Raw genomic sequence first — 12,775 nt, forward strand, 5'->3', positions numbered from 1 at the left:
TTTTCACTGTAGGATTCACAATATTCAACAGCTGAACTGATATTTCTGAAAAATTCCTGGCAAGAGGTTAAAGAGTGCTTTGGTTCATTTTCTTCTGAAGATGGAATGTCTACTTTGAAGAGTGTGGTCAGTTTTGATGTGGTGTATTCATCAATACCTTTAGTAATTTTTCTATGCTTTCTTGATGCATAGAGCTTATGACTTGAATTCACTGGCCACGGTTTCTTAACAGGACTAACACCGATCTCTGTAACTGACTGATTCCAGGTATTTAATTCTTCCTCTATTGATGCAAAATCTGCATTATCTGCACCATGGGAGGTTTCACCTTGTTCTGATACCGTCATTGTTGTTATTCTGATTATGTCAAAATATTTAGAACACAAAAAGTCGTCAATGGAAACAGCCTCACTTCGAAACAGAGTCTTCAAATGAGAACACTTATTCTGAACCTGAACAAAGTCTTTTTTTATGTCATGTGTAGTCAGCACACTTCACTCTCCTGCAACCCCAATTACAAGACATTTCAAACAGTCCTTAAAAAAAAAAAAAAAAAAAAAAAAAAAAAAAAAAAACCACACTGCAACTGTGTCAACTGGCAAATTCCTCATGAAAGCACAGAACGCACTGAATGGTCTCAGATCTCTTAGAAGCCTTTTCAGTGAACAAATTAGCACTGAACAACTACAGAACAGAAACCTGCAATGAACAACCACAACAAAGAAACAGACAACAAAGTTTAAGCAATATTTGCAACAATGACAATAGAAACACACATTGTAAAAAAGAAATTAGCAAGAAACAACTTCAGTAAAGCCATACATTACCCAAAAAAAGGGTTTTTTTTTTAAATAATTCCTATCCAACTCAAATGTGGTACCTCTTCTTTACATGATACTAATCAACAGGAAAAATCTAACTTTTCTGGATTAGCATTATTGAAAATATTTTTTTTCTGTAAAATATAAAAGAAAATTCAAAAAGTGACAGTAAAAGAACTTTGACAGATATGTCCAAACTGAGAATACCATTGTAATCATAAATCAATTATGTTCCAAATAAGAAAACCCTCTAACAAAATATCTAGAACTATTACAGAGCTAGAGCATTTTAAAAATGTTTCCGAAATTCGCATCTTCAAAATGGTGTTCACGGTGTCATCTTTTGGAGGCCTGTATCTCAGGACAGGAATTTTTTTTTTCTTTCTTGGGGGAGGGGGGGGGGGGGGGCGGAGTGTCTTACTTAATCCTGAATTTTAACATATGCTAAATTCAATAACATCCGAGATTGAAGGTAGCCCCCTCCCCCCCCCCCCCCCTGCGTGAAGCGATACAGATTATGCCTACAGTTCCTTGCATATTTTCAGTACTAAGACTATCAAGCACCACATTACGAAGAAAAATTTGACTTCTTAAGTGAACAAGTAGCCGATGATTTAGGAGAGAGGGATGTACTTCAAGAGATGTTAGCTATTAATTTGTTCCTATGAAACATGACATTTTTGTTGTTGTAATTAGCACTATTTGTTACTGTAGTAAATAGCAGGTAAAATTTTACATTTAAGTTCAAACAGGTTTTTGATTATGTGCAACTACCGCGGAGTACAGGGATGGGTTACCTTTCAGTTGTCAAACAATAGAAGTTGTTGTTTTTTTTTTTTTTTTTTTTTTTTTTTTTTTTTTTTTTTTTTTTTTTTTTTTAATAAACAGCTGCACAAGCTATTTATGCCAATGATTTCATGTACAAATGAATTCACAAACTGGATATTGTAGTTGATTCTTTTCATGTTGAAGTGAACTGCACAACAGATCATTAACCTATCACAAGCAAAGAAAATCCAACATTTTGAGCTGTAGTCCTAGGCCCACAATAGAAAAAGAAAAGAGCTGTAAGTAAGTACAAGAGGAAGGCACCACCTGAATGAGACGATGTCTGACCTTTTCCCAAAGGCAGCAACAAAAAATGAAAATAGGTGACAAAAGAGGAAAATCATCAACAATACTCAAAAGAAGAAAAGAAACAAGAATCTTTTAAAAGAGTGGAAAAACTGGAGAACTGATACAAAATAAATCAAATCAGAAAAAAGAACTAAAATTAACTCCTAGGCTTCTAGAAAAGTTACCATTATATCAGACCGATCTTCCAAAGCTCTTTTCTGACATAAACCTGGCAGTAAAAATATGGAGTTACATGATAGTGGTTTAAGGACTGTAAACAAACGTCTGAGAAGCTGTGAGTTTGTAGGATGGAAGAGTGTCTATTTGTAACACTAGTCAAAGAAAAACGAAACTCACATTAGAAAGTAAAATTTGCGCCACTATTCAATTTCTGCGTGTGTTGTTTTTCTTTTTCCCAGCTTCACCTGTAATTTTCTTCATATGTGTCATTAGATGTAGTATACAATTATTACATCAATAGAATACATTTAGTTGTGTAGGGGTTGGGATGTGACCCCTTCAGTGATGGTTGAACTGGCTGATACCAAATCAGGGCGGAGTGCTGTCTGGATGTGGGGTGTGGAACAATTTGATGATCTGTCAGTAAAACAACCCTTGTTATATTAGTTCTTTACTCATGCCAATTAAAGGGATGGGGCTGTAGTCTGAGAGCAGGTTATTGAAGATGGCGACAAAGATGGTCGCGAAAGCATGGCGTGTCAGCCTTTTGCCTGTCCGGCTGGTAATGCTTGCTGTTGGCATTCAAGCAACTGGGGAAGCATGATGCAAGCCCTGCTCTACTGGTGCTGGATGACTGTGGCCACTGCGCATGGCTCAGCTGATCTGTGGCCGCATCTACAACACTCCAGGATATATGGTGTTTAAGCCATGATGTCCAGCATAATTGAAGATGATGGCAGATGTGCACGCCCCGGGCAGTTGTCAGCAACAATGTAGGCCTGTACAGGTTGGGGACAGCAACAGTACAGCAAGCCAGCTCAGACTTGAACTTGTGGCCCACCAGGAAAATGGCTGATAACAAAACGTAATCGTCCAACACATTGCCCAGCAGAGCGGAGTCAAAAAGTTGAATGCATGCAGATTTCACTGTGGCCACTGGCAACAGATACCATTGATGGCAGACCATTGTGCTATTTTTGTCTCAGTCTCTTTATCATGAGTATTTGAGAGTGGTGGTCTGATTTGGGTGGGGAGGGGGGTGGGACATATAAATGAGCCTGTTAGTATTTTTCTAATGGCAGCAACCCTAACCTGGTTGGAGTGGCAGGATATTGTCACTGGGCAGTGATGGTTTGATTTGCTCTGGTTTAGTGTCATGGACTGGTATCTTCCACTTTGGAAGTGTCCGATTTCACCCATCCGCTTTGACCCGTGAGACAATGGTGGTGGTGGTGTGTGTGATGTCGCTAGTGCCGTGTTCTTGAGTTGGTTCGTGCTTGTAGACATCGTGGTGCTGTATTTGATGGCACCATCTGGTGGTGACTGTTGACATGTGGTATTGGGTTCATTTGAGTCTTTGTTATCACTGTGGTGATTTGAGTTTATTTGAGACTGAGTAATCAGTGCTTTAACGTGATTTTGGAAGTGCTTGCTTTGTTTTCTGTGAGTTATTGTTTTCCTTTTGTTTATGTGCGTGTGGCATTTTTGTTAGGTGTAATTAGTTTGTGTGTGTAAGAGGGGGAGGGGGATATTGTAGCAAGACTACGCGATTTTGTTGGAGACTTTTGTTGCTAAGTAACTCTAGCTTTGGTTTTATTCAATAGTAAATCTGATGTTTTGTCTGTTATACTATTTATGGTATTTCAGTTGTAGTTTAATTGTTTAATTGATCTAGTGAATATGGGGGTTTTTGGATTTTCAAATTGTTGAGGTTTGGTTTCAGCGGTGTTTTGTGAGTTATGTAGGTGTGTAAAGTATGGGGTTGTGATTTTTTATTTGTGGTTTGCCGGTAGGTATCGATAGCTGTGTTTGTGCTATATAGTAGTTGTTGTTGGGGTTGTTTTGTGGGAAGAGACCAGACTGCGAGGTCATCGGTCTCATCGGATCAGGGAAGGACGGGGAAGGAAGTCGGCCGTGCCCTTTCAATGGAACCATCCTGGCATTTGCCAGGAGCAATTTTAGGGAAGTCACGGAAAACCTAAATCAGGATGGCCGGACGCGGGATTGAACCGTCGTCCTTCCGAATGCGAAACCAGTGTAACTATACAGTAAAATAACAAATTTCACTTTTCGTAGTTCTAGGTGTTGGCTTTTTGGTGTCGAGGGCTTTGTTTGATCAGTAAAGGTCAAGGGAAATGTCCAATCCACTTTACAGAATTGCAGATGGCTTTTTGATATTGTGGGCTCAGTTTGAACTATATAGGTTGAGTGAAGTGTACACAATTCCTGCTGGTTTTGTGGCTGTAGCATTGTCTTAAACTGAGTCTTTTTTTTAATGGTGTGATGTTTTGTATTGTTATATTTAGCTTTTCCCTGTCTTAAGCCCCCATTTGCCGCAGTTGCCCCTTTAGTTTCATTTTATTGTTGGAGTTGGATGTTGTTCTGTCATTTTTATTTCTGTTCACATTAGTTGGCACGTGTATGTTGTGACAATATTGTCTCCATTTTGGAAGTAGGCTTTCCACCATATTGATGGCATCATGTGTCAAAGATGGGTGGAATCAGAGACTTCCCTAATGTCCTAATAAATAATTCAGCGGCATTTGCTTGATTAAAAGCTGTTGCTCTTTATTTTCCAGTGTTTTTGGGTTTTCATGAGGTGAGCTGCTGATACCAGCTCATGAAATCATCAACCTAGTTAATTACAGCTACTTTATTTACATCAAGTACTCTGTACGCTTACGTCCAGCTATTTGTGTATATGTGTAAGTTGTCATCTTTGTAAGTCAGTTCATAATTTTTAATAATGTAATCAAAGCTTACATTTCACCTTGGTGATAACTTGACTTATACACAATGATAACGCTATGGTGGTATTAGGGTGATTACTGTCACTAAGCTTTAAATACCCACTGGGGGGGTTGGGCTGTTTGGGGGAGGAGACCAGACAGCGAAGTCATTGGTCTCATCGGATTAGGGAAGGATGGGGAAGGAAGTTGGCCGAGCCCTTTCAAAGGAACCATCCCGGCACTTGCCTGGAGAGATTTAGGGAAATCACAGGAAACCTAAATCAGGATGGCCGGATGTGGGATTGAACCGTCGTCCTCCCGAATGCGAGTCCAGTGTGCTAACCACTGCGCCACCTTGCTCGGTTTAATACCCACTGGCTTACATTTCTTAACCTGCCAAAGCACAATAGTACACCCTAACTAGATCTGCAGCACGTCTACGAGACATGATATGTTTCATTTCTTTCAAGGCCTTTGCAATTTTCCCCTCACTTCCTCCAATTTGATACACTTCTTTGCTCACATTCACAAGATATTATCCAAGTCTTGTATGTATTATTCCATAACGTAATACAATACCGCTAAATAAATTATTTAGCCTAGATGGGCTGTAGGTAGGCTATATTCCCTCAACAACGTTGAAATCTATCCCCAAGGGTACACTAAAAATCTGTCCTATGCGCAGACAATGTTAAAGCTGTTACTAAAAAAAAAGTTTTTCAGGTGGTTTATGGAATAGTTAGATGCAGACAATTAATTAATTGAGTAAATATAATTTACCTCCATTAACATTAACAGAAAAGGCCGACTGAAAATAGAACCGAGCTTTTGCTTTTCACGCCTTGAAGAAGTATTAATTAAACAGCATTCCTCTTAGGACAGCAATGGACTGGAATCTATTGTCCTGTTGTGGAACTTGATTGTTTACTGTATGGCCATTAACATCGATTTCAGTGGTGGGAAATTCTAACTCATTTATAATGGACACTAGTCATCACTAGTTTCTGGCCATTCATGTGAGAATAAGGGACACTACATCAAACTTTAGTTTGCTACTTGCCTTGTAATTGCTAACTAATTGGCGTTTTGATCAGCAAATGCATATTCTGATACACCTTGCCACTACTGTATGGCAAAAATAACTTTTCCACAGACCGTAATTGTACAAGAAACTGATCACTAACACAATATAATATTCTATTACATGCTTGTTATGTCACTTAAAATCTATTTAATACTTTTAAACACAATTGGAGCTGAGTTTGCTTATACTGTTGTCTGCATAGTCAGTGAGTACACAGTATTCCAAAGTTGTTAGAGCATAATTGATGCTCTTGTAGCTTCTGCAGGAGCCAAATGTGATATAGTTTATTAATACTGAATGAAAGGGCCATGGCACGAAATTACACTATTACATGGGGCAAATCGCAATACTGCTTGAGACTGATGACCCTGCAGTTTAGTCCCTCTACTCTCCAACCAATCAACTAATAATACTCCTTACAGATTTATAAAGTTGTTTGCCATGTGCAGGCATGCCCTATCTCTTATTAATGTGTTCTGGAAAGTAGTACTCAGATTTATTAATGGAGGTTGGGCAATAAAAGTTGCCGTGTTGCCCCACCACCACGTCATTGTTCATATTTTTTGTATAATGTTTTGTACATACATAATATCACCAAAGTAAATGGAGATTTATTACATAATACAGATTTCCTAAATTAACCTTCCAGTTGACTAGTTCCAATCTAATCTATGCACCATCGGCTCAATCAAGGGAGGAAGGGATAGGAGAACCACACACTAAATCAAGACTGGGGCTAGTGACTGCCAATGTGGAAGTATTCAAATGTTAACATTTCTACACTTACACTAAGCCATTGGCTTATCTGAAACCTGCGTTAGAAGGCACCTATTTAAATTGACTATGTCAGGCATTAAAATTTTTTCAAACACACCACATGTGAACATCCACATTTAGAAACTGACCTATTTGCTATGAATGCTGCAGGCAGGACTACATTTTCTCATTAAAGAAGGCAGTTGTACAGTATACTATCAAAACACCAAGAAAAAAGATCAATAAGCGGACTTGGCATTCAATGGGTGATAAGACTGGAGTATTTGTCTCCAGTTGAGAGATTTGTTCTTTCTCCAAGATATGAAGCTTTAGTACAATGTACAGATGCGACTTTGAGTTAATTTCATAGTATCATACTTATCGAATACTTGATTCCAGCCATTAGGACAAAAGATTATAATAAATTAAACTTATATCTGCCTGCACGGAATACTACATAGTGCGTGGTGTTTTCACAATATCATAGTGGTTATTTCCACGAACGTCCATAGTCAAATGTGCATAAGTTCATACAGTACGTTAAATTACTCCTTTCTAAAAGAAAGGCGAGTTGATGTTCAAGTCTCGTCGATGTCTAAATCACTGTGGACACAGCACTAACTTGCTTACAACAGAATCTGGCGGCTATCGGTTCAGCGTAATATCTTCTTCTCACCATCAGATTCTCACAACAATGACTACCTTGTGCGTCAGTTCTTATTTAAAGTATCTATTTCTAGTTTCAACGACTAAACCTTTAAGTAAGACTCTAAGCAATAACGAGTTTTGAACTCAAGAAATAGTATTTATGGTAATGACTCACCTTAGCCCAATCAGGTTTCAATTCCACAGTTCTTTCCGCATCTTCCAGTGCCTGAGAGTACTTTCCTGCTTTTGCATACGCTGCTGAACGGTTACTGTATAAAACGTGATTGTTTTTGTCCAGTGCTATTGCATCGGTATAACATTTAATCGCTTCGTCGAGCTTGCCCGCTTGTAGGGCGGCATTTCCTTTGTCCTTCAATGCATTAACCTACACAAAAACGATTTTCTATAGTTTACAAATAACGATGGTAAATACAATAAGTGTAACAAGTAATTAAACAACAGTCGCCACCCGGACACGCCGCTACACATGATGCACTGTTGCTACGCTTAACATGAAAAAAAACACCCTTACATCAAATTGTTTTTCTCCCTTTCTTCACCAATTCACATTTTCCTAACTAATTATTAAATAAAAATTACCTTATCCATCTCACTTGCACAACACTCAACACTCGATTCTCACAGGTAACGAAACATCCAGAACTACGAGTCAAGCAAACAACTGCAGCTCAAAGATAATGGATTTTCAGTATTTTCGTACCATACCCGGCTTTGGAAACGCATCTCATCCTCTCAGTAAATACTTTGATTCTACTTCCAAAACTGTTCACCAGACGACAGAGAAAAGCTCTGCACGAACACTTGAAGCTCTTCCTGACGTCACACGTAGATGTATAGAAGAGGATGAATAAATATGAAAATAGTGCGGTCTGTTATCGCAATTTCAAATGTTCTAATGCAAATAGGTGTAGAAAGCTAACTGCGAAGAAACCTTGGGCAACAGAAGAAATATTTCAGTTGATCGACAAAAGAAGGAAGTAGAAAAATGTTCTAGGAAAGACGGGAATACAGCAATTTAAGTTCCTTAGAAATGAAATAAACAGAAAGTGCACGGCACCCAAAGCGAAAAGGCTACAGGAAAAATGTGAAGAAATCGAAAAAGAAATTATCGTCGCAAGGACTGCTTCAACAAATAAAAAAGTCAAAACAACCTTCGTTGAAATCAAAAACATTAAGAGGAGAGAACGGATTGGTGGATAGAGTGCACATGTATTTGAGTACATCCAACAACTAATTGAGGACATATAGTGAAAGTGGAACTCTGAGATTTAAAAAAAAAAATTCACTTTGGCCATGGCATCATGTAAAAACATTCAGTAATGCATTTCAAATGACATCTTCACACAGCGAATCGTCATGTCACATGTTGTAAGACCAAGATTTCTCGGCAAGAAAGTTTTTGGACGGTCTCGTCATCTGCTAACATTGGAAGTCAACCTATTTTTTCTTATTACTCGTGTTACGGCCGTGGAATTTGTACTTTTGTTTCTTTTAATCTTTATTTGTACTTATTGTTTATAAATTCCCTATATAGAAAGGGGTAAATAAGTTTTAAAGTATAGTAAAAAAGTTGTAAAAGATCAGCATGTAGACATGATTACACAATAATTTGTGATATTAATATAAAGTGGCTTGTTCCACATCATTACAATTTATTATGCAAGTGATCTCAGGGACATGAAATTAAATAACTAGTTCTCTTCCAAAAGACAATCAAAACTGTCATGATGAGGGATGTCGTTCTTTGATCATTCTCGACTATCAATAGAGTGGCCATCATGAAATTAGACATCTCAATGTCATATCTGCTCCTACAATCTTCAAGCAGTAAGTGCTGCAATTCATACACCTCATAGCTTTGTTGCACATATACACTGTTAAGAGTGCAGTAAGTCAGCGTCAGCTGAATGTTTGGTGTTTCTGTGTGGTATCGTGTGTTCACATGTGGTTTCAGTTTTCTGTAGAACGATGCATTGACGTGTGTTTGTTAGTAAGCAAAATGCAGGATCAAGGGGTTATGTGTAGTGCTACTCCAGTTAGCGTGTGTAAAAAGGGAAAAGTGTTTAGAAAACAATCAAAAATTGTCATATGGGATGCACTGAAATTTTTTACTGATCTGACCGATAGTGAGGATACCAAGAATAATATAATTTTGCTCACATTCATAAAATGACAAAAGAACCTTGTCGTGCTTCGGAATCGAATGTATTCCTTATTAACAACGCAGTAACTTTCACAGAATCTGTATCTGTGTGTGTGTGTTTTATTCTCTAAGAAAGGAATGGAAATAAAAACGGAAATGTAGATAAAATGACGATTTTGACAAACAGTTAGTCCACAGAAATGTATTTAGGTACTTCAACAGAAGAGTGTATCCCCCAGCTGGAAAAATACAGGCTGCTCTCAGTGAAAAAATTAAGTATTCTGAGTCAGAGACCTCTGTTCTTCACCTTCTCTGCTCACCTGTGCTTTGATTCAAGAGGTGTAATGATCGATGAAAATTTTTAATGGAATACAGAGGCATTGCAGTAGCAAGAACAAAGTTTTGTGTTCAGTGCACTTTTTGCATGCTGAGAACAATAAACTTTTAATATATGTCGATAAAACTTGTGTTTCACTAAACCATACACACCAACATATTTTACTCGATTTCAATGGAAATATTGGCCTCAAAGTACCTACAGTTACTTTTGCATGTCGTATATCGGCAATTTGGGTGTAGGGTGCAGTGACAAAGGGTTAGTAAGAGTTAAAAATAAAAATTTTCAAAGAAGTAGAGAATTTTCTCAGTCGTTTAAGGTGAACCGTTAGAACTAAAATCCTGGCGGCGACATGTAAGTATTCGTACATGATAGTGCACGAAGTTCCTTGCAAATGAAATGCTTTCATAGGTGACAATACAACAATCATGTCTCAGATGTTACCAAAATTAAATTTTAGTTTCTTTCACAATTTTCCCACTGAAAGTTTCTACAAGGCCCAACAGAATGCGAACTCATCAGCGACGAATTTTTCGTTACATAGGTGGAACGATTTCACACCCCCTAAGGTATTTTATTTTCTTTTATCTCGGAATACTTTCGCGTTTTCACGATAAAATATATATCATATGCATCTCTAAAATTCTAGACTGCTCTCATATCTTTTCAGTCAAATATGTGAGTGGTTCTGTTTCTTCAGCACGCTGAAGTAAAAAATTATTTTGCTTCAAAATTTCTCATAACATTAGTTTTCATTGTTTTCGTAGGAGCTGGCAAGAATTTTCTTTTGGAAAGTACTCCGTTATTTTCTCAACTAAAAATAGACATGTCTAATTTCTTTAAATTATCAGTTAGAAATAATGTAAGATGATGAGATGACCTTGACGTGATGGGCACTACAGCAACCCAATTTTACCTGGACCCTTTGCATATACTTAGTATTCTGCTATCTGCCATCGCGAGAGCGTTACAGATCTCATAGAAAGTTTGAAATGGGACACACTTGCAGATAGAAGACGCACTAAACGGAAGGGGCTGCTCACTAAATTTCGAAATCCGATCTTCGCCGCAGACGTAGAGCATATATTATTACCACCGATTTTCAAATCGCGCAATGATCACCATTCAAAGATAAAGGAAATTAGAGCTCGTACTGAGGCGTTCAGACAATCGTTTTTCCCTCGCGTGATCCATGAGTGGAACAGAGGAAGGTAAATATGACATTGGCGCGAATTGTGCCCTCCACCACACACAGCTTGGTGGCTAGCGGAGTATATATGTAGATGTAGACAGAAGTAATCTAATCACTTCATTTTGTTTTTTCTTACATTTTCGTCCCAATACATTTGTGTAACATGCGAAGTTCAGTTGTGATTCATAAATTCTGAGCTCAAATAACACTATATTTTTTTGTTTTGTAAAGTCTTCGACTTCGTATTTTTCTACTTTAAGAGGTTTCAAGATGGGACCAAGTATACAGTGCGAATACGTTTGTTCTGTAAGTAAATGTAAAAAGAATGAGGAAAAGTGCTCAAGGTGCACCAGTTCTTATATGTGTTGTGATAAAAGATGCATGTCATATTATTTTTTCACCTAAGCAAATAAAATAAAAAAGTCACAAAATCGACTAGCTACTTCGTTTTATTAATTGTGGGAAATGGCAAACTCAGCTACTTCATATTCTCACATGAAGGTAAAGGTATAGTATATTTAAACTGTAAAACTCAACGTCATTATTCATGTGTGTCAGTTCCAAAGGAAGTTATGAGCTGTTAGAAAGACAATTTAGACAAAAAGTTTATTATAATGAACAGCAAAGACAAAACCATTATCGTAGTGCTGTTGGAAGAGATTCATGTTATAAAAAACAAATATGCTGAGCGCAACTAATTCGAAACAGCTTTTCAGTGAGAACAAAAAGCAAATAGGACTAGTGAGAGGTTGAAAGATACTTAGGCTTATGGTAATAAAAGTTCTAGTAGGTGCATTGGTAAAAAGTGCGAGTGTGATGCTACTTGTGTTGAGTACAAAATAAAGTTTCACTTAAGATCCAGAAAGGTAAATACATCGATGACGGGAACAAACAATATGTGTTGAAATAGACCAGCAGGGAATATGGTGCATATACAAAGAAGGGTACTAGGAATAGTTACATGTTTGTTTGACCCTTGTGACACAGTTATGAAGGTGCTGACACAAACAGAATTGGCACAGGCTTAAAGACACACACAAAAATTATCCAGTGAAATCAGACTTACAAAATTTCAAGAATCATCTTTGAGAGAGAACTCACAACATGTTGCTTCTGTAAAGATCACAAAAATTTTACACAGTGGGTCACATTAACAATAATCATTTATTTACTCTTACACAAAGGAAGCTACCATGAATGCACACATATATCTTTTAATATTAGATGCAACGGAAATGCTAAATAACTGAAACCAAAAGATCAATTATTCCAATGTGTACCTGTAATTTTTACACAGTTTATTTTTCACTATGTCCATTACAGTCATATGTTACTCCCTCCCCAGTGATAAAGTTGACCTGTTTCTTTAGGATGTGCACAATCTATCCAGAACATGTAACTCATTGGGTTGGCTAATAACACTCCAGAGTTTTGATGATTGGAGCTGGTTGTTTATGTAAAGATCACATGGATAATCCTGGATCCACATTCTTCAGCAGGAAGGCAGGCTTAAGTCTGTTGGTGGAAATGGTCTCCTGACCATGAGGTGTTGCAATGACAAAGTGTTTTTTATGGTTTGAATGTGACAGGCATAGTCCATTGTAGAAAGGTTGTAGAGGTTATCTTATGAATACATGAAAAGAGTTCAGTATAGATGAAGCCAGACATTTTAACATGACAAGAGGTCACGAGTTCAGTATAGATGCAGGCAGACATTGTAGCATGATGTTGAACATATGTTGGTTAGG

At 37.6% G+C, this 12,775-nt stretch overlaps 1 protein-coding gene across 1 annotated transcript in view; it reads right to left on the bottom strand.

Moving 5' to 3' along the window:
- LOC124802883 (stress-induced-phosphoprotein 1-like) overlaps positions 1 to 8,089 on the bottom strand; it is a 49,209-nt gene extending 41,120 nt beyond the window's left edge. The window contains exons 1-2 of the mRNA XM_047263929.1: positions 7,935 to 8,089; positions 7,510 to 7,719 (exon numbers count right to left, since the gene is read on the bottom strand). Coding sequence (XP_047119885.1) covers positions 7,510 to 7,719; positions 7,935 to 7,943 — 219 coding nt within the window. The 5' untranslated portion in view covers positions 7,944 to 8,089. The remainder of the gene's footprint in view (positions 1 to 7,509; positions 7,720 to 7,934) is intronic.
- Positions 8,090 to 12,775: the final 4,686 nt, after the last annotated feature.

Source organism: Schistocerca piceifrons, chromosome 6, assembly GCF_021461385.2.
Source record: "Schistocerca piceifrons isolate TAMUIC-IGC-003096 chromosome 6, iqSchPice1.1, whole genome shotgun sequence".
In the NCBI taxonomy this organism is placed as follows: domain Eukaryota; kingdom Metazoa; phylum Arthropoda; class Insecta; order Orthoptera; family Acrididae; genus Schistocerca; species Schistocerca piceifrons.